This window comes from Salmo salar, chromosome 06 (assembly GCF_965601325.2).
Source record: "Salmo salar chromosome 06, fSalSal1, whole genome shotgun sequence".
In the NCBI taxonomy this organism is placed as follows: Eukaryota; Metazoa; Chordata; class Actinopteri; order Salmoniformes; family Salmonidae; genus Salmo; species Salmo salar.
In genome coordinates this window covers 9,287,595-9,315,000 of record NC_138296.1, presented here as the reverse complement: position 1 = coordinate 9,315,000, position 27,406 = coordinate 9,287,595, and the positions used below count along the sequence as shown (strand labels likewise).

The 27,406-nt window shown below is 47.0% G+C and overlaps 2 protein-coding genes across 4 annotated transcripts in view; both read right to left on the bottom strand.

The window, feature by feature from the left end:
- The window catches only part of LOC106594444 (H(+)/Cl(-) exchange transporter 7), a 47,647-nt gene extending 34,115 nt beyond the window's left edge, over nt 1-13,532 (bottom strand). For 2 of the 3 annotated variants that reach the window (XM_045719689.2, XM_045719690.2), the window contains exons 1-5: nt 13,297-13,532; nt 10,523-10,600; nt 2,590-2,649; nt 2,237-2,302; nt 2,021-2,153 (exon numbers count right to left, since the gene is read on the bottom strand). In XM_045719689.2, coding sequence (XP_045575645.1) covers nt 2,021-2,153; nt 2,237-2,302; nt 2,590-2,649; nt 10,523-10,600; nt 13,297-13,407 — 448 coding nt within the window. In that variant the 5' untranslated portion in view covers nt 13,408-13,532. The remainder of the gene's footprint in view (nt 1-2,020; nt 2,154-2,236; nt 2,303-2,589; nt 2,650-10,522; nt 10,601-13,296) is intronic. The other variant, XM_045719691.2, reaches the window with a different exon arrangement.
- A 624-nt stretch (nt 13,533-14,156) lies between these two features.
- Nucleotides 14,157-27,406, bottom strand: part of LOC106591174 (uncharacterized) — a 68,924-nt gene continuing 55,674 nt past the window's right edge. Inside the window, exon 6 of the mRNA XM_082976116.1 lies at nt 14,157-15,504. Coding sequence (XP_082832242.1) covers nt 14,840-15,504 — 665 coding nt within the window. The 3' untranslated portion in view covers nt 14,157-14,839. The remainder of the gene's footprint in view (nt 15,505-27,406) is intronic.

Here is a 27,406-nt window from a genome sequence, read left to right as displayed (position 1 = left end):
CAGGTTTGCTGTTCACTTGATATATATAAGATGGAAGTTCCATGCACTCATGGCTCTGTATAATACTGTACGTTTCCTTGAATTTGTTCTGGACCTGGGGACTGTGAAAAGACCCCTGGTGGTATGTCTGTTGGGGTAAGTGTGTGTCAGTAACTTGACTATGCAAATACTTTGGAATTTCCAACACAATGTTTCTCATAAAAAGAAGAAGTGACACAGTCAGTATTTCCTCAACTCTTAGCCAAGACAGACTGGCATGCATAGTATTAATATCAGCCCTCTACAATGAAAAGCAAGATGTGCCGCTCTGTTCTGGGCCAGCTGCAGCATAACTAGGTCTTTCTTTGCAGCACTTGGCCATATGACTGGACAATAATCAAGATAAGATAAAACTAGAGACTATAGGACCTGCTTTGTGGAGTGCTGAAAAAAAAGCTGAGAATCTCTTCATTAGTGACAGACCTCTCCCCATCTTAACAACCATTGAATCTGTATGTTTTGACCATGACAGTTTACATTCTAAGGTAACACCAAGTAATTTAGTCTCCTCAACTTGTTCAACAGCCACACCATTCATTACCAGATTCAGCTGAGGTCTAGAACTTAGGGAACGATTTGTACCAAATACAATGCTCTTAGTTTTAGAGTTTATTACTGGCCACCCATTCCAAAACAGACTGCAGTTCTTTGTTAACGATTTCAGTGACTTCATTAGCTGTGGTTGCTGATGCGTATATGGTTGAATCATCAGCATACATGGACACACATGCTGTGTTTAATGCCAGTGGCAGGTCATTGGTAAAAAGAGAAAAGAGCAGAGGGCCTAGAGAGCTTCCCTGCGGTACACCACACTTTACATGTTTGACATTAGGGAAGCCTCCATTGAAGAAACCCCTCTGAGTTCTATTAGATAGATAGCTCTGAATCCATGATATGGCAGAGGTTCATTTGACTTTCCTAAACTCATTTAGAGTAAAAATGTCAATAGCTGAACAAAGACAACTCTGAGCTGGACCTGGTCTCTCTAGGGGTTGCCTCCCACAATGTACCAAAGTTCCAGCATACACACCTGTACTTAGACCAATGCCAGTTTGGCAGAGAGAAAAGGGCGGAGTTAGGTGCCAGAAAATCCATCCAGAGCCCTGCTCTAAACAAACCCGTTAGCCAGCTAGATGGAGCTCACGGAGGATATTTTCAATGATTGTATCTTGCAGTGAGTCGTTTACATGCACTATGATGTTAGTGTTTCAATTGGCCAAGAAAATCCTACATGAACTGAGATTACGATGGGACAACAGTGGTACACAGACCACCGCTGTAGGATGGGACAACAGTGGAACACAGACCACCGCTGTAGGATGGGACAACAGCGGAAAACAGACCACCGCTGTAGGATGGGACAACAGCGGAACACAGACCACCGCTGTAGGATGGGACAACAGCGGAACACAGACCACCGCTGTAGGAAGGGACAACAGCGGAACACAGACCACCGCTGTGGGATAGGACAGTGTGAGGAAGGACATGACAGTTCTGTGATGTGGGTCAGTGTGTGGAAGGACATGACAGTTCTGTGATGTGGGTCAGTGTGTGGAAGGACATGACAGTTCTGTGATGTGGGTCAGTGTGTGGAAGGACATGACAGTTCTGTGATGTGGGTCAGTGTGAGGAAGGACATGACAGTTCTGTGATGTGGGTCAGTGTGAGGAAGGATATGACAGTTCTGTGATGTGGGTCAGTGTGTGGAAGGACATGACAGTTCTGTGATGTGGGTCAGTGTGTGGAAGGACATGACAGTTCTGTGATGTGGGTCAGTGTGTGGAAGGACATGACAGTTCTGTGATGTGGGTCAGTGTGAGGAAGGATATGACAGTTCTGTGATGTGGGTCAGTGTGAGGAAGGACATGACAGTTCTGTGATGTGGGTCAGTGTGAGGAAGGATATGACAGTTCTGTGATGTGGGTCAGTGTGTGGAAGGACATGACAGTTCTGTGATGTGGGTCAGTGTGAGGAAGGATACTCTGTTTGACAACGAAGTACTTGACTCCAGCCAGGTTTTCCACGGCGATATCTATGCAACAGGCTATGAGTCCAGTCAGGAAGCCAATCAGACCACAGATGACCCACCGACTGATCTCCAAACACTTGAACCCCTGAGGACGAGAGAGATGGGGGGAAGACATCAATGTGTGTGTGTGTGTGGGGGGGGGGGGGGGGGGGGGGGTTCTCTACTTACTAAGAAGCTCATCCGTCTTTCCTCCTCCAGAAACAGCTGATTCTCACTGTTGTCATAGTCCAGACTCTGAAACACAAAACGATTCACTTTTACACAATCTATACTGCTCATAGAGATGTGGTGACCCTGAGAGGACTTTGGACTCTTGATAAAAGTACCAACTAAACAAAAACAGATTTCATGTAAATATAGCACTCATGTTTTTGGAAATCATTTGAATGACAGACCGGGACAACAATTAATATGATAAACATTGTGTTACTCTTATTTATAAAACTTTGTTTGATTAGCTACGTTGAACACCATTCAGAGCAGGTCCAAGGGGTCTGGAGACAGCAGACCCAAGGGTTTACCTCATATTTGAGTGACAGCAGCTTCTCGTTGTGAGGGATCTCCTTGGGACAGCCTGCGTCCTGAAGGAGGGAAGGATGCATTGGTTTGCAAGTATTAAAACATGATGCATTGCAAGTATTAAAACAGGGCCAAGGGAGCATCTTCATCTCCTCTCCTTGTCTAGTCCCCTTCACATATTACCTGGAAGAACACAGGATAGGTGGAAGCAGAGCCATACAGGTAGATAGGACATTAAGTTGGTCGTACTCCCTATACATGTAGACAAGTAGAGGAAGCCAAATTAGACTATTGAGACACAGCCCAAGTGTCCATGCAGAACACCACCATTATGGATAATTGCAGAACACCACCATTATGGATCATTGCAGAACACCACCATTATGGATCATTGCAGAACACCACCATTATGGATCATTGCAGAAAACCACCATTATGGATCATTACAGAATAACACCATTATGGATCATTACAGAATAACACCATTATGGATCATTGCAGAATAACACCATTATGGATCATTGCAGAATAACACCATTATGGATCATTGCAGAATAACACCATAATCAGATTCTTTCTGACCCTCAGGCTCACAACGCAAACAGGCAAATCCAAATCATCCTAACAGGAAAATCTATTCCCTGTACAGTACACTACTGTAGACCCGTGTCCATAGTGCAAGTGACCAAAAGCCGTGGCCTATATATAGGGGATAATATGGTGTCATTTGCAGTGTTCTCCATTAGCGCCGGCCATCGTATAAATCAGACGGTTACTTTTTCCACTTCCTAATAAAAACTAGGCTACTTATCATTTAAAAAGAGACTCATCGGGGTTTTGGCTCCACTTCCCCAAGAGTCAGATGAACTCATGGATACCCTTTTAATACGTCTCTACATCCAGTATGAAGGAAGTTAGAGGTGGTTTTGCGAGCCAATGCTAACTATCGTTAGTGCAATGACTGGAAGTCTATGGTACCTACTAGCATGCTAGTAGTTACCATAGATTTCCAGTCACTGTGCTAATCCTAGTTAGCAACGTCCTTCAAACAGGACAGACATAAAATGGTATCCACGAGTTCATCGGACTCTGGTGAAGTAGATAAAGGGCTTCCTGAAGTATCTCTTTAAACCGTTCAATCCGCTAGCCCGTCGAGCACTCTCCCGTTAGACTGAATGATATGCATCTCCTAGAGATGTATTGATAGGACAGGTGCCTGCCAGTCCGCTAGCCCGTCGAGCCCTCTCCCGTTAGACTGAATGATATGCATCTCCTAGAGATCTATTGATAGGACAGGTGCCTGCCAGTCCGCTAGCCCGTCGAGCCCTCTCCCGTTAGACTGAATGATATGCATCTCCTAGAGATCTATTGATAGGACAGGTGCCTGTCAGTCACAATGACAGGGAAACGCAGTCTGCGGTCTGTCCCACCTTCCAGGTACAATGTGTGTGAGCTGTGGTTGGTTGCAGTCAAATGTCTTCACACTAAAAGGGAGAGAGCATGTTGCTGGTGAATTTGCACGTCCCATGTAACGTGTTAACGATGAGTCTAAATCCACCACTTAGACTAATTATTGTTTTCTGGCACATTCATTTATTTTCTTTTGCGCGTTTCACATAACCAGACATGTAGGCTATTTACTATGCTTTGATCGACAACTGAACAGCAAGTGTTGACTAGTTTATGAAAGGTTTCGAACTCACTGAATAAAGTCGATTTACTACATACCTTTTCCATTCATAAATCATGCAAGGTGGATGGATATGTCCATGGTACCGCACCTGGACAAATAAACCAAAGGATTTACCAGGTTTCCTTTCCTACCACGCCAGAGCCCTCCTACCACGTCAGAGCTCTCCTACCACGTCAGAGCTCTCCTACCACGCCAGAGCCCTCCTACCACGCCAGAGCCCTCCTACCACGCCAGAGCTCTCCTACCCCGTCAGAGCTCTTCTACCACGTCCGAGACTCCCTACCACGTCAGAGCCTCCCTACCACGTCAGAGGCTCTCCTACCACGCCAGAGCTCTCCTACCACGCCAGAGCTCTCCTACCACGCCAGAGCTCTCCTACCACGCCAGAGCCTCCCTACCACGTCAGAGCTCTCCTACCACGCCAGAGCTCTCCTACCACGCCAGAGCCTCCCTACCACGTCAGAGCTCTCCTACCACGCCAGAGCCTCCCTACCACGTCAGAGCTTTCCAGACAGTGACACTGAAGAGAGTGATTCTTAGCTCATCAGTCAAAACAAAATGGAATCAGACAACAACAACAAATTATAGGACCATACCTAATGATACTCTATTCATTTAGCATGTGTCAAATCACAACGATATAATACTGAAGACTGATAAATTAAAGGTTCAATTGAAAAAATAAGTTATTTTTCAAGATAATGTGGGCAATTTACTTAATTTTTCAGTTTTAATAAAATACATAACTGGAAGAACAAACATCAGTGGCAATTCATATCTTGCAGTGAAACTGTAAACAAGGCTTTAACATCTCAAGAGAAGAGTTCTCTTCCTTTGAAAATAGTCCTGATCATCCAGACCTAAACACCATCCAAAACAACTAACACACTGAATTCATTCACCTCATAATAGGATACTACCAAGATACTCTGGGTGCCGATGCCATATGTATTCCATTCTCACCATTCTATATGTATTGCGATTCGATACTGTGATTTTATTGCGATTCGATGTTTCAAACTATTTGCTCAAGCGATGTCAGCTGCAGAAAGACAAGAGAGAGCCAATGGAAAACAAGTTTTGATCAAATCATGGAAATAAAAGTGCTTCCTATTTTAAAAAAGAAGATGGAGAACGAGCTATGAAGAAAATAAATACTGGGGTTTTGGTGCGGGTACAGCCAACTAGTGCAAAAATAATATTGTGATATCGTCAAAAGTAATATCCCAATATGTAATTGCATCACTAGAATTCACACGTTTTCAGTCATTTAAAATTGTAAAATTGCGTCTCTACACAATATCACAACAAATTAGTTTCAATCTGGGAGGTACACACGAAGTATTCAATTCTTTCGCTGTGTATTTTGGATGGAATCAAGGCATTAGAATGTACCAGTCCACTAAAATAGAGCTTCTTGGACAAAACATTTCAGAACCCAGGGGAGAAAGCTTCACCAGACTAGGAGAAGTAAAACTCAGAATGACCATAGATTAAGAGAACAGGGAAGGATTGCCAAACACAGGAATAGTTTGAAGTGGAACTAAAACGGGGCATGGATTTTCCACACTCGTGCTTTACAAAGCCCATGACTCAAGACTGGCTGTTGGTTAGTCGTCTTATTCACTGTCAGATCATTTTGCAATGGTTAAATCCAAGTTTTCAGACTGCTAAATCAGGTTTATAGACCTGCTGCAGTGGATCACAGTCAGGCTTCTAGACCTGCTGCAGTGGATCACAGTCAGGCTTCTAGACCTGCTGCAGTGGATCACAGTCAGGCTTCTAGACCTGCTGCAGTGGATCACAGTCAGGCTTCTAGACCTGCTGCAGTGGATCACAGTCAGGCTTCTAGACCTGCTGCAGTGGATCACAGTCAGGCTTCTAGACCTGCTGCAGTGGATCACAGTCAGGCTTCTAGACCTGCTGCAGTGGATCACAGTGAGGCTTCTAGACCTGCTGCAGTGGATCACAGTCAGGCTTCTAGACCTGCTGCAGTGGATCACAGTCAGGCTTCTAGACCTGCTGCAGTGGATAACAGTCAGGCTTCTAGACCTGCTGCAGTGGATTACAGTCAGGCTTCTAAAGGGCCCTAAAGGGTATAGTGTATTTCGCTGACTAGAGAAACAGTCAGACGCTTCTAAGGCTGTGAAGCTAGGGGTCTGTCTGATCATCTGTGTCCAAACGCCTTCCATCGTCATGACGACTAGGAACGAGTTTATTACTTGAATAAGGTGTTACTTAATGCTGTGCTGGAACAAACGCCTGTACCCCCCCCCTTAGGACTGGGTCCCTGGGACTAGGATCAGGGTTGATCAGTCTGCTGTAGACACTGATAAGGACTGATCTAAGGTCAGTTTAGCCGAGGGTAACTTAGAAAAGCTCATCATCCTAGAACTGGGCGTAATATAGCTAAGAATAGCAATCTTAACCCCCAACACCTAGCAAACTCGTAAAGAGGCCCAGAAGTCTTGGTGGAATGGCTAAGCCTGTGTTGGGCTGACAGTCACAGGACCCGGATTCGTAACAGCTAAGCCTGTGTTGGGTTGACAGTCACAGGACCCGGGTTCGTAACAGCTAAGCCTGTGTTGGGTTGACAGTCACAGGACCCGGGTTCGTAATGGCTAAGCCTGTGTTGGGTTGACAGTCACAGGACCCGGGTTCGTAACAGCTAAGCCTGTGTTGGGCTGACAGTCACAGGACCCAGGTTCGTAATGGCTAAGCCTGTGTTGGGTTGACAGTCACAGGACCCGGGTTCGTAACAGCTAAGCCTGTGTTGGGCTGACAGTCACAGTACCCGGGTTCGTAACAGCTAAGCCTGTGTTGGGCTGACAGTCACAGGACCCGGGTTCGTAACAGCTAAGCCTGTGTTGGACTGACAGTCACAGGACCCGGGTTCGTAATGGCTAAGCCTGTGTTGGGTTGACAGTCACAGGACCCGGGTTCTTAACGGCTAAGCCTGTGTTGGGTTGACAGTCACTGGACTGGTCTTGAATACAAAGTGTTAAGTTTTGTTGGCAAATCCAATACAACACATTAAATCAGTACCACTCTCCATATTTTTAAGCATAGTGGTGGCTGAATCATGTTATGGGCATGCTTGTAATCATTAAGGACTGGGAAGTTTTTCAGGATAAAAAGAAACAGAATGGAGCTAAGTCCTAGAGGAAATCCTGGGTCAGTCTGCTTTCCACCAGACACTGGGAGATGAATTCACCTTTCAGCAGGACAATAGCCTAAAACACAAGGTTAAACCTACACTGGAGTTGCTTATCAAGAATACAGGGAATGTTCCTGAGTGGCCGAGTTACAGTTTTTACTTAAATCGGCTTGAAAATCTATAGGAAGACTTGAAAATGATTGTCTCGCAATGATCAACAATTTGACAGAGCTTGAAGAATTTTGAAAATAATAAATGGGTAAGTATTGTACAATCCAGGTGTGCAAAGCTCTTAGAGACTTAACCAGAAAAACACACAGCTGTAATTGTTGCCAAAGGTGATTCTAACAAGCATTGACTCAGGGGTGTGAATAGTTAAGTAAATTAGATATTTCTGTATTTCATTTTTCATTAAAGTCTAAAAACATGTTTTCACTGTCATTACAGGGTACCGTGCGCAATCTAAAACATTTTGAATTCAGACTGTAAACACAAAATGTCAAGGGGTATGAATACTTTCTGAAGGCACTGTATTACTTAGAAATAGTCGCGCTCAGAACAACGCAGCCAGTTAGGTCAGCGTGTTAGGCTGCAGCAGCAGCAGCCAGTTAGGTCAGCGTGTTAGGCTGCAGCAGCAGCAACCAGTTAGGTCAGCGTGTTAGGTCAGCGTGTTAGGCTGCAGCAGCCAGTTAGGTCAGCGTGTTAGGCTGCAGCAGCCAGTTAGGTCAGCGTGTTAGGCTGCAGCAGCCAGTTAGGTCAGCGTGTTAGGCTGCAGCAGCCAGTTAGGTCAGCGTGTTAGGCTGCAGCAGAAGCAGCCAGTTAGGTCAGCGTGTTAGGCTGCAGCAGCAGCAGCCAGTTAGGTCAGCGTGTTAGGCTGCAGCAGCAGAAGCCAGTTAGGTCAGCGTGTTAGGCTGCAGCAGCAGCAGCCAGTTAGGTCAGCGTGTTAGGCTGCAGCAGCCAGTTAGGTCAGCGTGTTAGGCTGCAGCAGAAGCAGCCAGTTAGGTCAGCGTGTTAGGCTGCAGCAGCAGCAGCCAGTTAGGTCAGCGTGTTAGGCTGCAGCAGCAGCAGCCAGTTAGGTCAGCGTGTTAGGCTGCAGCAGCAGCAGCCAGTTAGGTCAGCGTGTTAGGCTGCAGCAGCAGCAGCCAGTTAGGTCAGCGTGTTAGGCTGCAGCAGCAGCAGCCAGTTAGGTCAGCGTGTTAGGCTGCAGCAGCAGCAGCCAGTTAGGTCAGCGTGTTAGGCTGCAGCAGCAGCAGCCAATTAGGTCAGGGTGTTAGGCTGCTGCAGCAGCAGCCAGTTAGGTCAGCGTGTTAGGTTGCAGCAGCAGCCAGTTAGGTCAGCGTGTTAGGTTGCTGCAGCAGCCAGTTAGGTCAGCGTGTTAGGTTGCTGCAGCAGCCAGTTAGGTCAGCGTGTTAGGCTGCTGCAGCAGCAGCCAGTTAGGTCAGCGTGTTAGGTTGCAGCAGCAGCCAGTTAGGTCAGCGTGTTAGGTTGCTGCAGCAGCCAGTTAGGTCAGCGTGTTAGGCTGCTGCAGCAGCAGCCAGTTAGGTCAGCGTGTTAGGCTGCTGCAGCAGCAGCCAGTTAGGTCAGCGTGTTAGGCTGCTGCAGCAGCAGCCAGTTAGGTCAGCGTGTTAGGCTGCTGCAGCAGCAGCCAGTTAGGTCAGCGTGTTAGGCTGCTGCAGCAGCAGCCAGTTAGGTCAGCGTGTTAGGCTGCTGCAGCAGCAGCCAGTTAGGTCAGCGTGTTAGGTTGCTGCAGCAGCAGCCAGTTAGGTCAGCGTGTTAGGTTGCTGCAGCAGCCAGTTAGGTCAGCGTGTTAGGTTGCAGCAGCAGCCAGTTAGGTCAGCGTGTTAGGCTGCAGCAGCAGCCAGTTAGGTCAGCGTGTTAGGTTGCAGCAGCAGCCAGTTAGGTCAGCGTGTTAGGCTGCAGCAGCAGCCAGTTAGGTCAGCGTGTTAGGCTGCAGCAGCAGCAGCCAGTTAGGTCAGCGTGTTAGGCTGCAGCAGCAGCAGCCAGTTAGGTCAGCGTGTTAGGCTGCAGCAGCAGCAGCCAGTTAGGTCAGCGTGTTAGGCTGCAGCAGCAGCAGCCAGTTAGGTCAGCGTGTTAGGCTGCAGCAGCAGCAGCCAGTTAGGTCAGCGTGTTAGGCTGCAGCAGCAGCAGCCAGTTAGGTCAGCGTGTTAGGCTGCAGCAGCAGCAGCCAGTTAGGTCAGCGTGTTAGGCTGCAGCAGCAGCAGCCAGTTAGGTCAGCGTGTTAGGCTGCAGCAGCAGCAGCCAGTTAGGTCAGCGTGTTAGGCTGCTGCAGCAGCAGCAGCCAGTTAGGTCAGCGTGTTAGGCTGCTGCAGCAGCAGCAGCCAGTTAGGTCAGCGTGTTAGGCTGCAGCAGCAGCAGCCAGTTAGGTCAGCGTGTTAGGCTGCAGCAGCAGCAGCCAGTTAGGTCAGCGTGTTAGGCTGCAGCAGCAGCAGCCAGTTAGGTCAGCGTGTTAGGCTGCAGCAGCAGCAGCCAGTTAGGTCAGCGTGTTAGGCTGCAGCAGCAGCAGCCAGTTAGGTCAGCGTGTTAGGCTGCAGCAGCAGCAGCCAGTTAGGTCAGCGTGTTAGGCTGCAGCAGCAGCAGCCAGTTAGGTCAGCGTGTTAGGCTGCAGCAGCAGCAGCCAGTTAGGTCAGCGTGTTAGGCTGCTGCAGCAGCAGCCAGTTAGGTCAGCGTGTTAGGTTGCAGCAGCAGCCAGTTAGGTCAGCGTGTTAGGTTGCAGCAGCAGCCAGTTAGGTCAGCGTGTTAGGCTGCAGCAGCAGCCAGTTAGGTCAGCGTGTTAGGTTGCAGCAGCAGCCAGTTAGGTCAGCGTGTTAGGCTGCTGCAGCAGCAGCCAGTTAGGTCAGCGTGTTAGGTTGCAGCAGCAGCCAGTTAGGTCAGCGTGTTAGGTTGCAGCAGCAGCCAGTTAGGTCAGCGTGTTAGGTTGCAGCAGCAGCCAGTTAGGTCAGCGTGTTAGGTTGCAGCAGCAGCCAGTTAGGTCAGCGTGTTAGGCTGCAGCAGCAGCCAGTTAGGTCAGCGTGTTAGGTTGCAGCAGACGGATGAGATGTCACATTGATAGAAAGCTGAACTTTACCTCGTCTGACGTCATATCCTCCTCCAGATCCACCGTGCTCAGTCTGCCTATGTGAAACATACCACCGTCCCCGGACAACTACGGACCAAACACATTACACAGCGCAGAGAATTAGAAAGATCTGTCTATGTTTCTTCAATGTAAACATGTAGGCCTAGCTAACATTTAGCATCACTAAGTTAACATGTGTAATGTCTGTGGAAAAAAGTACGGTTGAAGTCGAAAGTTTACATACACTTAGGTTGGAGTCATTAAAACTCGTTTTTCAACCACTTGTTAACAAAGTATAGTCGGTTAGGACATCTACTTTGTGCATGACACAAGTCATTTTTCCAACAATTGTTTACAGACAGATTATTTCAATGTATCACAATTCCAGTGGGCCAGAAGTTTACATACAATAAGTTGACTGACTTTAAACAGCTTGGAAAATTCCAGAAAATGATGCCATGGCTTTAGAAGCTTCTGATAAATGATGTCAATTAGCCTGAGTCAATTGGAGGTGTACCTGTGGATGTATTTCAAGGCCTACCTTCAAACTCAGTGCCTCTTTGCTAGACATCATGGGAAAATCAAAAGAAATCAGCCAAGACCTCAGAAAAACAATTGTAGACCTCCACAAGTCTGGTTCATCCTTGGGAGCAATTTCCAAACGCCTGAAGGTACCACGTTCATCTGTACAAGCAATAGTACGCAAGTATAAACACCATGGGACCACGCAGCCGTCATACCGCTCAGGAAGGAGACGCGTTCTGTCTCCTAGAGATGAACGCACTTTGGTGCGAAAAGTGCTAATCAATCCCAGAACAACAGCAAAGGGCCTTGTGAAAATGCTGGAGGAAACAGGTACAAAAGTATCTATATCCACAGTAAAACGAGTCCTATATCGACATAACCTGAAAGGCCGCTCAGCGAGGAAGAAGCCACTGCTCCAAAACCACCATAAAAAAGCCAGACTATGGTTTGCAACTGCACATAGGGACAAAGATCGGACTTTTTGGAGAAGTGTCCTCTGGTCTGATGAAACAAAAATAGAACCGTTTGGCCATAACAACCATCGTTATGTTTGGAGGAAAAAGGGGGAGGCTTGCAAGCCGAAGAATACCATCCCAACCGTGAAGCACCGGGGTGGCAGCATCATGTTGTGGGGGTGCTTTGCTGCAGGAGGGACTGGTGCACTTCACAAAATAGATGGCATCATGAGAAGGAAAATTATGTGGATATATTGAAGCAACATCTCAAGACATCAGTCAGGAAGTTAAAGCTTGGTCGCAAATGGGTCTTCCAAATGGACAATGACCCCAAGCATACTTCCAAACATCTGACCCACTGGGAATATAACGAAATAAAGAAATGCTGTAATAAATCCTTATCTCTACTATTATTCTGTTATTTCACATCCTTAAAATAAAGCGGTGATCCTAACTGACCTAAGACAAGGAATTTTTTACTAGGATTAAATGTCAGGAATTGTGAAAAACTGAGTTTAAATGTATTTGGCTACGGTGTATGTAAACTTCCCACTTCAACTGTACGTCTGTGTCTTCAATTAAACATGTAACATTCAGCAGTCTGTAGTACTAACAGCTCAGTTATCATGTATTAACATTCAGCAGTCAGTAATACTAACAGCTCAGTTATCATGTATTAACATTCAGCAGTACTAACAGCTCAGTTATCATGTATTAACATTCAGCAGTCAGTAATACTAACTGCTCAGTTATCATGTATTAACATTCAGCATTCAGTAATACTAACTGCTCAGTTATCATGTATTAACATTCAGCAGTCAGTAATACTAACAGCTCAGTTATCATGTATTAACATTCAGCAGTCAGTAATACTAACAGCTCAGTTATGTATTAACATTCAGCAGTCAGTAGTACTAACAGCTCAGTTATCATGTGTAATTTCTGTGTAATTGAAGTAACATGTATTAACATCTAGAAGTCAGTTGTACTAACTCAACTGAACAGTTAACATGTGTGTAATGCCAGTGTAATTTACGTAACATGTATTAAACAGTACTAACTCTAGTCATAATGCCAGTGTAATTTACGTAACATGTATTAAACAGTACTAACTCTAGTCGTAATGCCAGTGTAATTTACGTAACATGTATTAAACAGTACTAACTCTAGTCATAATGCCAGTGTAATTTACGTAACATGTATTAAACAGTACTAACTCTAGTCGTAAAGCCAGTGTAACTTATTAGGAAGTGGTGAATGACGCAATGAGCAGAATCTACAGGCTAAAGGCTGATTCGCTGAGTACCTTAATTAAGAAAATAATCGGAGTTCAGTGTTTGTTATTATATTAGGTTCTTTTCTGAAACTCTGGTTTAAAGATTACGATTTTCTGTAGCTATTTTTCTTACGTCTGCCAGTCTTTGGCATATTGTTAAATGGGCATCGATATGTTAAACTTCTAAAACGTGTTCCCTCTTTACGTTCTCACTGCTAACAACAAATGTAAACGTCATAGGATGGAGTTGGAGGATGCTTTTCAGACAAAAAGCAAACTCCAACTCCATCCTATGACGTTTACATTTGTTGTTAGCAGCATTTGCAAACGCCTGCATGCAACAAACCACAAGCGGGGCACTCGTTTTTTACAGAATTGCAAATTAACTAAATCATTAATCTCATACCAAAACATAATGTTTTACTCTTAGAAAACATCATGCATACCAAGCTGGCACATAGCGGCAACGTTAGACAGTTCGGCTTGTGTTCGCTAGTTTAGCTAGCTAGCTAGCATGCTAGCCCTACCTGTCTGGTGTATCGGACTTCTTCGGAACCGTTGAGAAGTGGGGTTCTCTCGCCGCCACCGGACTCGTCACCTCGGCTCGACCACGACACTTTCTTCGTGATATTAGCCATGCTTACTCGTGGTAGTTCTCCACTCTCTCAATCAGTGAGATTATTTTTAATTTGCAGTTGTGTCTGGATAACTACCTCTCATTCTAGCTTCCTATGGGATGATCTCAATGAGTCCCACCTCGCGTCCTCTCTCCTCGTCTCCTTCTGAAAACCCATTGGAGGAGAAATGCAGAGGTCCCGCCCCTCTGACCATCTCCTCCAATGGGTTTTGAAAAGGAGATAAGGAGAGATGAGTGAGGACGTAAAGAGGGAACAATTAAGATATACCACATGACTAAAATCATAAGCGAACTCGTGATGGTTTCTACCGGTGGCACACAGGGTCAAACGTAACTGTTGTTCGCATGGATTTCTGGGAATTATAGTTCTCTAACTGACAGCTGAGACAAAAACAGAGAGGAAGACGCATTTTTTGCCAATATTTTACAGCATAAGAGCCAGGCAGTGATATCGATGTCATATTATGAAGAACTGATGGTTTACATGTTGGTGGTTAATTATTGAATAATCTAGGTATTTGTGGCAGTCTTAACATCAAGGACCTTGGAAATTGAAATAGTTGAAGTAGGCAACAGAAAAAAGCTATGCTTTTCCCTCTCAAGTGAAATAATATACTGACAAGACAAAACCATGCATAACAAAGACAAACAAACAAATACAAACGAACTGACTGAATCAATGTTTATAGATAAAGGATCATTTGTCTCATGAATGATGACTGTTATATATCCAGTAGAGTAGAGAGCAGCTCCAACTGACATCATCTTGATTTATTAGCATGATAATAACTGACATCATCTTGATTTATAAGCATGATAATAACTGACATCAGACGTCAGTTGGTCAACTAGCAGCTAGTCTGTTGACTTTATAACAGAACAATCTGAACGTTAAACTGTCTGTCTGTCTGTCTGTCTGTCTGTCTCTCTCTCTCTCTGTCTGTCTGTTGCTGGGTAACAATATATATGATATGAAACAGTCTTTGTTTAGCCATATAACATTGCTTTAAGTAATAATTGATGGCTTTCATTCACATGCTCATTTTACAGTGTGTCAGTGGCACTGTTTAAGGTTAGAGAAGTGTTAGGGTTCCTCTTTCAATATAGGTCCACATTAAGTCCGAAGGGCAGTTCTGCCGGTCTTCATTCTCCCTGGTAGTTAATTGATTGATATTAAAACATTTAGACAGCTGAATCCCAAGTAAACCCGTAGGCTGGTTGTTGTTATTTGTTATTATTTATTTTTAATTAACTCCCAATTAATACCTAGACAACCAGGTGAGGGGAAATCAATTACCTTAATTGATCAATCGAGTACAGAGGAGTAAAAACCAGCCCACTCTGCCCTAAAGGACCACACTGTAGATCTAGGAGTGCCTATAGGGACGAGGGATGAGGGACGAGCGGTTAGTGTCGGTTTGGAATCAGACGTCTCAGCTACAGTGTTCCAGGCACTCGCAGGCTACCTGCTGCACCTCCCCATGAACTCCATCAACGTCCCCCAACTCGAGCACCACCCCCCGGGGTACCCCCCTCCCCGTAGCCACCCCCGTCACCTCCCCAGGACTCAACACCCGGTCCCACACGGTGAACCCCGCCAGGCGCCCCACGAACCCCTCGGTGGGATCAAACCCTCCCCCCTGGCTGTCCTGCTCTGCTCCCAGCACCACTAACCCCCCTCCCGGCACCTCGTAACACTTCCTGAACCGTGACCCTGAGGAGGTCAGGCGCCGGTCGGTGTAGTGCCAGAATCGTCCCTGGATAGAGGACCAGAGGACACAGAGGTGGTGCCAGCACCCGTCCAGCACAGAGTCCACAGGGAGCTCACGGTACGCAGGGTCTCCCACCACGAAGTCCAGGGTTGCTCGGCTGGGGGTGGAGGAAGAGTATGAGGAGGAGGAGGAGTTGCGTCCGTATAGGACTAGTTTGTTGTCATTGTCTTCCGTGGCGTAAGAGAGGAGCGTTCCTACGTAACCGACGTCGACGCGGATCCACAGGCACACGGAGAGTTCTGGAAGAGCAGGGAAGCTCCGGGAGAAGGTGACGTAGTTCTCAGAGGAAGCTGATGGGAACAGGAGCATGGAGTCCACATTACAGACTGGAGGAGAGAAAAGAGAGAGACAAGATAGTCATTGAGTACTGGAACAAAAAACACTGCAACAAATCAGACCTGGGATAACTCTAGTTTTAACTACTCGTTGTGGCATCAGACCTGGGATAACTCTAGTTTTAACTACTCGTTGTGGCATCAGACCTGGGATATCTCCTTTTCAGAGGCAACAAATATAGTAGATACATTGGACTAAAACTATTTGAATACAGATCCCAAAAAATGACACATTCTTCAAACTTTTTAATACAGATCCCCAAAAAATGGCTACTTTTTAAAAGTATTTCAGTACAGATCCCAAAAACAGACTACATTTTAAAACTATTTGAAAACAGATCCCAAAAATTGGCTACTTTTTCAAACTTTTTGAATACAGATCCCAAGAACTGACTACTTTGTAACGCTATTTGAATACAAATCCCAAAAAATGACACATTTTTCAATTGTTTTAATACAGATCCCGAAAATTGCTACTTTTTTAAAGTATTTCAATAGAGATCCCAAAAACAGACTACTTTTTAAAACTATTTGAAAACAGATCCCAAAAACTGACTACTTTGTAAAACTATTTGAATACAGATCCCCAGTGGGGTTATTATTTGACCCTGCTGGTCATCTATGAACGTTTGAACATCTTGAAGAACAATCTGGCCTTAATGGCCATGTACTCTTATAATCTCCAACCGGCACAGCCAGAAGAGGACTGGCCACCCCTCAGAGCCTGGTTCCTCTCTAGGTTTGTTCCTAGGTTCCTGACTTTCTAGGGAGTTTTTCTTAGCCACCATGCTTCTATATCTGCATTGCTTGCTGTTTGGGGTTTTCGGCTGGGTTCCTGTATAGCACTTTGTCACATCTGCTGAAGTCAAGACTTTCGCCGAATTGGTCCCTCTCCTTGTTCGGGCGGAGTTCGGCGGTCGAAGTCGCCGACCTTCTAGCCATTGCTGATCCTCTTTTCATTTTCCTTTGGTTTTGTCTTGTCTTGTATCACACCTGGTTCCAATCCCATTCATTACATGTTCTGTATTAACCCTCTGTTCCCCCTCATTGTCCTTGTCGGTGATTGTTTGTTTGTAACTAAAGGGCGAGTTATGTTCTGGTGTGCGACGGGTTTTGTACCCACTTGTATTATTTTGTATATTTTGGTTTTCTGAGTTTTTGAGCACTTATTAAACTGCTCCATTTTATACCAAGTTCATTCTCCTGCGCCTGACTTCCCTGCCACCAGCACGCACCCTTACAGCTGATGTAAAAAGGGTTTTATGAATACATTTCATTGGCTTTATAAATACATTTGATATCTTCCTACCTTACGACTATCCTCTCATATCCTCCTACCTCCTGCTGTTACGACTATCCCCTCATATCCTCCTACCTCCTGCTGTTACGACTATCCCCTCATATCCTCCTACCTCCTGCTGTTACGACTATCCCCTCATATCCTCCTACCTCCTGTTATGACTATCCCCTCATATCCTCCTACCTCCTGTTACGACTATCCCCTCATATCCTCCTACCTCCTGCTGTTACGACTATCCCCTCATATCCTCCTACCTCCTGCTGTTACGACTATCCCCTCATATCTTCCTACCTCCTGTTATGACTATCCCCTCATATCCTCCTACCTCCTGCTGTTACGACTATCCTCTCATATCCTCCTACCTCCTGCTGTTACGACTATCCTCTCATATCCTCCTACCTCCTGTTACGACTATCCCCTCATATCCTCCTACCTCCTCCTGTTACGACTATCTTCTCATATCCTCCTACCTCCTGCTGTTACGACTATCCTGATCATATCCTCCTACCTCCTGCTGTTACGACTATCCCCTCACATCCTCCTACCTCCTGCTGTTACGACTATCCCCTCATATCCTCCTACCTCCTGCTGTTACGACTATCCTCTCATATCCTCCTACCTCCTGCTGTTACGACTATCCCCTGATATCCTCCTACCTCCTGCTGTTACGACTATCCCCTCATATCCTCCTACCTCCTGCTGTTACGACTATCCTGATCATATCCTCCTACCTCCTGCTGTTACGACTATCCTCTCATATCCTCCTACCTCCTGCTGTTACGACTATCCCCTCATATCCTCCTACCTCCTGCTGTTACGACTATCCCCTCATATCCTCCTACCTCCTGTTACGACTATCCTCTCATATCCTCCTACCTCCTGCTGTTACGACTATCCGCTTATATCCTCCTACCTCCTGCTGTTAAACTATCCTCTCATATCCTCCTACCTCCTGCTGTTACGACTATCGCCTCATATCCTCCTACCTCCTGCTGTTACGACTATCCCCTCATATCCTCCTACCTCCTGCTGTTACTACTATCCTGATCATATCCTCCTACCTCCTGCTGTTACGACTATCCCCTCATATCCTCCTACCTCCTCCTGTTACGACTATCCTCTCATATCCTCCTACCTCCTGCTGTTACGACTATCCTGATCATATCCTCCTACCTCCTGCTGTTACGACTATCCCCTCATGTCCTCCTACCTCCTGCTGTTAGGACTATCCTCTCATATCCTCCTACCTCCTGTTACGACTATCCCCTCATATCCTCCTACCTCCTGCTGTTACGACTATGCCCTCATATCCTCCTACCTCCTGCTGTTACGACTATGCCCTCATATCCTCCTACCTCCTGCTGTTACGACTATCCTCTCATATCCTCCTACCTCCTGCTGTTACGACTATCCCCTCATATCCTCCTACCTCCTGCTGTTACGACTATGCCCTCATATCCTCCTACCTCCTGCTGTTACGACTATCCTGATCATATCCTCCTACCTCCTGCAGTTACGACTATCCCCTCATATCCTCCTAACTCCTGCTGTTACGACTATCCCCTCATATCCTCCTACCTCCTGTTACGACTATCCCCTCATATCCTCCTACCTCCTGCTGTTACGACTATCCTCTCATATCGTCCTACCTCCTGCTGTTACGACTATCCTGATCATATCGTCCTACCTCCTGCTGTTACGACTATCCTGATCATATCCTCCTACCTCCTGCTGTTACGACTATGCCCTAGTAACCTCCTACCTCCTGCTGTTACGACTATCCCCTCATTTCCTCCTACCTCCTGCTGTTACGACTATCCCGTCATATCCTCCTACCTCCTGCTGTTACGACTATCCCCTCATATCCTCCTACCTCCTGCTGTTACGACTATCCCCTCATATCCTCCTACCTCCTGCTGTTACTACTATCCCCTCATATCCTCCTACCTCTTGCTGTTACGACTATCCTCTCATATCCTCCTACCTCCTGCTGTTACGACTATCCCCTCATATTCTCCTACCTCCTGCTGTTACGACTATCCCCTCATATCCTCCTACCTCCTGCTGTTACGACTATCCTGATCATATCCTCCTACCTCCTGCTGTTACGACTATCTTCTCATATCCTCCAACCTCCTGTTACGACTATCCCCTCATATCCTCCTTCGTCCTGCTGTTACGACTATCCTGATCATTTCCTCCTACCTCCTGCTGTTACGACTATCCCCTCATATCCTCCCACCTCCTGCTGTTACGACTATCCCCTCATATCCTCCTACCTCCTGCTGTTACGACTATCCTGATCATATCCTCCTACCTCCTGCTGTTACGACTATCCCCTCATATCCTCCTAACTCCTGCTTTTACGACTATCCCCTCATATCCTCCTACCTCCTGTTACGACTATCCCCTCATATCCTCCTACCTCCTGCTGTTACGACTATCCTCTCATATCCTCCTACCTCCTGCTGTTACGACTATCCTGATCATATCCTCCTACCTCCTGCTGTTACGACTATGCCCTCATAACCTCCTACCTCTTGCTGTTACGACTATCCCCTCATATCCTCCTACCTCCTGTTACGACTATCCCCTCATATCCTCCTTCCTCCTGCTGTTACGACTATCCTGATCATATCCTCCTACCTCCTGCTGTTACGACTATCCCCTCATATCCTCCTACCTCCTGCTGTTACGACTATCCCCTCATATCCTCCTACCTCCTGCTGTTACGACTATCCCCTCATATCCTCCTACCTCCTGCTGTTACGACTATCCCCTCATATCCTCCTACCTCCTGCTGTTACGACTATCCCCTCATATCCTCCTACCTCTGCTGTTACGACTATCCCCTCATATCCTCCTACCTCCTGCTGTTACGACTATCCCCTCATATCCTCCTACCTCTTGCTGTTACGACTATCCTCTCATATCCTCCTAACTCCTGCTGTTACGACTATCCCCTCATATTCTCCTACCTCCTGCTGTTACGACTATCCCCTCATATCATCCTACCTCCTGCTGTTACGACTATCCTGATCATATCCTCCTACCTCCTGCTGTTACATCTATCCTCTCATATCCTCCTACCTCCTGTTACGACTATCCCCTCATATCCTCCTTCGTCCTGCTGTTACGACTATCCTGATCATTTCCTCCTACCTCCTGCTGTTACGACTATCCCCTCATATCCTCCCACCTCCTGCTGTTACGACTATCCCCTCATATCCTCCTACCTCCTGCTGTTACGACTATCCTGATCATATCCTCCTACCTCCTGCTGTTACGACTATCCCCTCATATCCTCCTAACTCCTGCTTTTACGACTATCCCCTCATATCGTCCTACCTCCTGTTACGACTATCCCCTCATATCCTCCCACCTCCTGCTGTTACGACTATCCTCTCATATCCTCCTACCTCCTGCTGTTACGACTATCCTGATCATATCCTCCTACCTCCTTCTGTTACGACTATGCCCTCATAACCTCCTACCTCCTGCTGTTACGACTATCCCCTCATATCCTCCTACCTCCTGTTACGACTATCCCCTCATATCCTCCTTCCTCCTGCTGTTACGACTATCCTGATCATATCCTCCTACCTCCTGCTGTTACGACTATCCCCTCATATCCTCCTACCTCCTGCTGTTACGACTATGGCCTCATATGCTCCTACCTCCTGCTGTTACGACTATCCTCTCATATCCTCCTACCTCCTGCTGTTACGACTATCCCCTCATATCCTCCTACCTCCTGCTGTTACGACTATGCCCTCATATCCTCCTACCTCCTGCTGTTACGACTATGCCCTCATATCCTCCTACCTCCTGCTGTTAAGACTATCCCCTCATATCCTCCTACCTCCTGCTGTTACGACTATCCCCTCATATCCTCCTACCTCCTGCTGTTACGACTATCCTCTCATATTCTCCTACCTCCTGCTGTTACGACTATCCCCTCATATCCTCCTACCTCCTGCTGTTACGACTATCCTCTCATATCCTCCTACCTCCTGCTGTTACGACTATCCCCTCATATCCTCCTACCTCCTGCTGTTACGACTATCCCCTCATATCTTCCTACCTCCTGCTGTTACTACTATCCCCTCATATTCTCCTACCTCCTGCTGTTACGACTATCCTCTCATATCCTCCTACCTCCTGCTGTTACGACTCTCCCCTCATATCCTCCTACCTCCTGTTACGACTATCCTCTCATATCCTCCTACCTCCTGCTGTTACGACTATCCCCTCATATCCTCAAACCTCCTGCTGTTACAACTATCCTCTCATATCCTCCTACCTCCTGCTGTTACGACTATCCCCTCATATCCTCAAACCTCCTGCTGTTACGACTATCTCCTCATATCCTCCTACCTCCTGCTGTTACGACTATCCTGATCATATCCTCCTACCTCCTGCTGTTACGACTATCCCCTCATATCCTCCTAACTCCTGCTTTTACGACTATCCCCTCATATCCTCCTACCTCCTGTTACGAATATCCCCTCATATCCTACTACCTCCTGCTGTTACGACTATCCTCTCATATCCTCCTACCTCCTGCTGTTACGACTATCCCCTCATATCCTCCTACCTCCTGCTGTTACGACTATCCCCTCATAACCTCTTACCTCCTGCTGTTACGACTATCCTGATCATATCCTCCTACCTCCTGCTGTTACGACTATCCCCTCATATCCTCCTAACTCCTGCTGTTACGACTATCCCCTCATATCCTCCTACCTCCTGTTACGACTATCCCCTCATATCCTCCTACCTCCTGCTGTTACGACTATCCTCTCATATCGTCCTACCTCCTGCTGTTACGACTATCCTGATCATATCGTCCTACCTCCTGCTGTTACGACTATTCTGATCATATCGTCCTACCTCCTGCTGTTACGACTATGCCCTCATATCCTCCTACCTCCTGCTGTTAAGACTATCCCCTCATATCCTCCTACCTCCTGCTGTTACGACTATCCCCTCATATCCTCCTACCTCCTGCTGTTACGACTATCCTCTCATATTCTCCTACCTCCTGCTGTTACGACTATCCCCTCATATCCTCCTACCTCCTGCTGTTACGACTATCCTCTCATATCCTCCTACCTCCTGCTGTTACGACTATCCCCTCATATCCTCCTACCTCCTGCTGTTACGACTATCCCCTCATATCTTCCTACCTCCTGCTGTTACTACTATCCCCTCATATTCTCCTACCTCCTGCTGTTACGACTATCCTCTCATATCCTCCTACCTCCTGCTGTTACGACTCTCCCCTCATATCCTCCTACCTCCTGTTACGACTATCCTCTCATATCCTCCTACCTCCTGCTGTTACGACTATCCCCTCATATCCTCAAACCTCCTGCTGTTACAACTATCCTCTCATATCCTCCTACCTCCTGCTGTTACGACTATCCCCTCATATCCTCAAACCTCCTGCTGTTACGACTATCTCCTCATATCCTCCTACCTCCTGCTGTTACGACTATCCTGATCATATCCTCCTACCTCCTGCTGTTACGACTATCCCCTCATATCCTCCTAACTCCTGCTTTTACGACTATCCCCTCATATCCTCCTACCTCCTGTTACGAATATCCCCTCATATCCTACTACCTCCTGCTGTTACGACTATCCTCTCATATCCTCCTACCTCCTGCTGTTACGACTATCCCCTCATATCCTCCTACCTCCTGCTGTTACGACTATCCCCTCATAACCTCTTACCTCCTGCTGTTACGACTATCCTGATCATATCCTCCTACCTCCTGCTGTTACGACTATCCCCTCATATCCTCCTAACTCCTGCTGTTACGACTATCCCCTCATATCCTCCTACCTCCTGTTACGACTATCCCCTCATATCCTCCTACCTCCTGCTGTTACGACTATCCTCTCATATCGTCCTACCTCCTGCTGTTACGACTATCCTGATCATATCGTCCTACCTCCTGCTGTTACGACTATTCTGATCATATCCTCCTACCTCCTGCTGTTACGACTATGCCCTAGTAACCTCCTACCTCCTGCTGTTACGACTATCCCCTCATTTCCTCCTACCTCCTGCTGTTACGACTATCCCCTCATATCCTCCTACCTCCTGCTGTTACGACTATCCCCTCATATCCTCCTACCTCCTGCTGTTACGACTATCCCCTCATATCCTCCTACCTCCTGCTGTTACTACTATCCCCTCATATCCTCCTACCTCTTGCTGTTACGACTATCCTCTCATATCCTCCTACCTCCTGCTGTTACGACTATCCCCTCATATTCTCCTACCTCCTGCTGTTACGACTATCCCCTCATATCCTCCTACCTCCTGCTGTTACGACTATCCTGATCATATCCTCCTACCTACTGCTGTTACGACTATCCTCTCATATCCTCCAACCTCCTGTTACGACTATCCCCTCATATCCTCCTTCGTCCTGCTGTTACGACTATCCTGATCATTTCCTCCTACCTCCTGCTGTTACGACTATCCCCTCATATCCTCCCACCTCCTGCTGTTACGACTATCCCCTCATATCCTCCTACCTCCTGCTGTTACGACTATCCTGATCATATCCTCCTACCTCCTGCTGTTACGACTATCCCCTCATATCCTCCTAACTCCTGCTTTTACGACTATCCCCTCATATCCTCCTACCTCCTGTTACGACTATCCCCTCATATCCTCCTACCTCCTGCTGTTACTACTATCCTCTCATATCCTCCTACCTCCTGCTGTTACGACTATCCCCTCATATTCTCCTACCTCCTGCTGTTACGACTATCACCTCATATCATCCTACCTCCTGCTGTTACGACTATCCTGATCATATCCTCCTACCTCCTGCTGTTACGACTATCCTCTCATATCCTCCTACCTCCTGTTACGACTATCCCCTCATATCCTCCTTCGTCCTGCTGTTACGACTATCCTGATCATTTCCTCCTACCTCCTGCAGTTACGACTATCCCCTCATATCCTCCCACCTCCTGCTGTTACGACTATCCCCTCATATCCTCCTACCTCCTGCTGTTACGACTATCCTGATCATATCCTCCTACCTCCTGCTGTTACGACTATCCCCTCATATCCTCCTAACTCCTGCTTTTACGACTATCCCCTCATATCGTCCTACCTCCTGTTACGACTATCCCCTCATATCCTCTTACCTCCTGCTGTTACGACTATCCTCTCATATCCTCCTACCTCCTGCTGTTACGACTATCCTGATCATATCCTCCTACCTCCTGCTGTTACGACTATGCCCTCATAACCTCCTACCTCCTGCTGTTACGACTATCCCCTCATATCCTCCTACCTCCTGTTACGACTATCCCCTCATATCCTCCTTCCTCCTGCTGTTACGACTATCCTGATCATATCCTCCTACCTCCTGCTGTTACGACTATCCCCTCATATCCTCCTACCTCCTGCTGTTACGACTATCCCCTCATATCCTCCTACCTCCTGCTGTTACGACTATCCCCTCATATCCTCCTAACTCCTGCTGCTACGACTATCCCCTCATATCCTCCTACCTCCTGTTACGACTATCCCCTCATATCCTCCTACCTCCTGCTGTTACGACTATCCTCTCATATCCTCCTACCTCCTGCTGTTACGACTATCCTGATCATATCCTTCTACCTCCTGCTGTTACGACTAAGCCCTAGTAACCTCCTACCTCCTGCTGTTACGACTATCCCCTCATATCCTGACTCCTCCTGCTGTTACGACTATCGTCTCATATCCTCCTACCTCCTGCTGTTACGACTATCCTGATCATATCCTCTTACCTCCTGCTGTTACGACTATGCCCTCATAACCTCCTACCTCCTGCTGTTACGACTATCCCCTCATATCCTCCTACCTCCTGCTGTTACGACTATCCCCTCATATCCTCCTACCTCCTGTTACGACTATCCTCTCATATCCTCCTACCTCCTGCTTTTACGACTATCCGCTCATATCCTCCTACCTCCTGCTGTTAAACTATCCTCTCATATCCTCCTACCTCCTGCTGTTACGACTATCCCCTCATATCCTCCTACCTCCTGCTGTTACGACTATCCCCTCATATCCTCCTACCTCCTGCTGTTACGACTATCCTGATCATATCCTCATACCTCCTGCTGTTACTACTATCCCCTCATATCCTCCTACCTCCTCCTGTTACGACTATCCTCTCATATCCTCCTACCTCCTGCTGTTACGACTATCCTGATCATATCCTCTTACCTCCTGCTGTTACAACTATCCCCTCATGTCCTCCTACCTCCTGCTGTTAGGACTATCCTCTCATATCCTCCTACCTCCTGTTACGACTATCCCCTCATATCCTCCTACCTCCTGCTGTTACGACTATGCCCTCATATCCTCCTACCTCCTGCTGTTACGACAATGCCCTCATATCCTCCTACCTCCTGCTGTTACGACTATCCTGATCATATCCTCCTACCTCCTGCTGTTACGACTATCCTCTCATATCCTCCTACCTCCTGTTACGACTATCCCCTCATATCCTCCTTCGTCCTGCTGTTACGACTATCCTGATCATTTCCTCCTACCTCCTGCTGTTACGACTATCCCCTCATATCCTCCCACCTCCTGCTGTTACGACTATCCCCTCATATCCTCCTAACTCCTGCTGTTACGACTATCCTGATCATATCCTCCTACCTCCTGCTGTTACGACTATCCCCTCATATCCTCCTAACTCCTGCTTTTACGACTATCCCCTCATATCCTCCTACCTCCTGTTACGACTATCCCCTCATATCCTCCTACCTCCTGCTGTTACGACTATCCTCTAATATCCTCCTACCTCCTGCTGTTACGACTATCCTGATCATATCCTCCTACCTCCTGCTGTTACGACTATGCCCTCATAACCTCCTACCTCCTGCTGTTACGACTATCCCCTCATATCCTCCTACCTCCTGTTACGACTATCCCCTCATATCCACCTTCCTCCTGCTGTTACGACTATCCTGATCATATCCTCCTACCTCCTGCTGTTACGACTATCCCCTCATATCCTCCTACCTCCTGCTGTTACGAATATCCCCTCATATCCTCCTACCTCCTGCTGTTACGACTATCCCCTCATATCCTCCTACCTCCTGCTGTTACGACTATCCCCTCATATCCTCCTTCGTCCTGCTGTTACGACTATCCTGATCATTTCCTCCTACCTCCTGCAGTTACGACTATCCCCTCATATCCTCCCACCTCCTGCTGTTACGACTATCCCCTCATATCCTCCTACCTCCTGCTGTTACGACTATCCTGATCATATCCTCCTACCTCCTGCTGTTACGACTATCCCCTCATATCCTCCTAACTCCTGCTTTTACGACTATCCCCTCATATCGTCCTACCTCCTGTTACGACTATCCCCTCATATCCTCTTACCTCCTGCTGTTACGACTATCCTCTCATATCCTCCTACCTCCTGCTGTTACGACTATCCTGATCATATCCTCCAACCTCCTGCTGTTACGACTATCCCCTCATATCCTCCTACCTCCTGTTACGACTATCCCCTCATATCCTCCTTCCTCCTGCTGTTACGACTATCCTGATCATATCCTCCTACCTCCTGCTGTTACGACTATCCCCTCATATCCTCCTACCTCCTGCTGTTACGACTATCCCCTCATATCCTCCTACCTCCTGCTGTTACGACTATCCCCTCATATCCTCCTAACTCCTGCTGCTACGACTATCCCCTCATATCCTCCTACCTCCTGTTACGACTATCCCCTCATATCCTCCTACCTCCTGCTGTTACGACTATCCTCTCATATCCTCCTACCTCCTGCTGTTACGACTATCCTGATCATATCCTTCTACCTCCTGCTGTTACGACTAAGCCCTAGTAACCTCCTACCTCCTGCTGTTACGACTATCCCCTCATATTATGACTCCTCCTGCTGTTACGACTATCCTCTCATATCCTCCTACCTCCTGCTGTTACGACTATCCTGATCATATCCTCTTACCTCCTGCTGTTACGACTATGCCCTCATAACCTCCTACCTCCTGCTGTTACGACTATCCCCTCATATCCTCCTACCTCCTGCTGTTACGACTATTCCCTCATATCCTCCTACCTCCTGTTACGACTATCCTCTCATATCCTCCTACCTCCTGCTTTTACGACTATCCGCTCATATCCTCCTACCTCCTGCTGTTAAACTATCCTCTCATATCCTCCTACCTCCTGCTGTTACGACTATCCCCTCATATCCTCCTACCTCCTGCTGTTACGACTATCCCCTCATATCCTCCTACCTCCTGCTGTTACGACAATCCTGATCATATCCTCCTACCTCCTGCTGTTACGACTATCCCCTCATATCCTCCTACCTCCTCCTGTTACGACTATCCTCTCATATCCTCCTACCTCCTGCTGTTACGACTATCCTGATCATATCCTCCTACCTCCTGCTGTTACGACTATCCCCTCATGTCCTCCTACCTCCTGCTGTTAGGACTATCCTCTCATATCCTCCTACCTCCTGTTACGACTATCCCCTCATATCCTCTTACCTCCTGCTGTTACGACTATGCCCTCATATCCT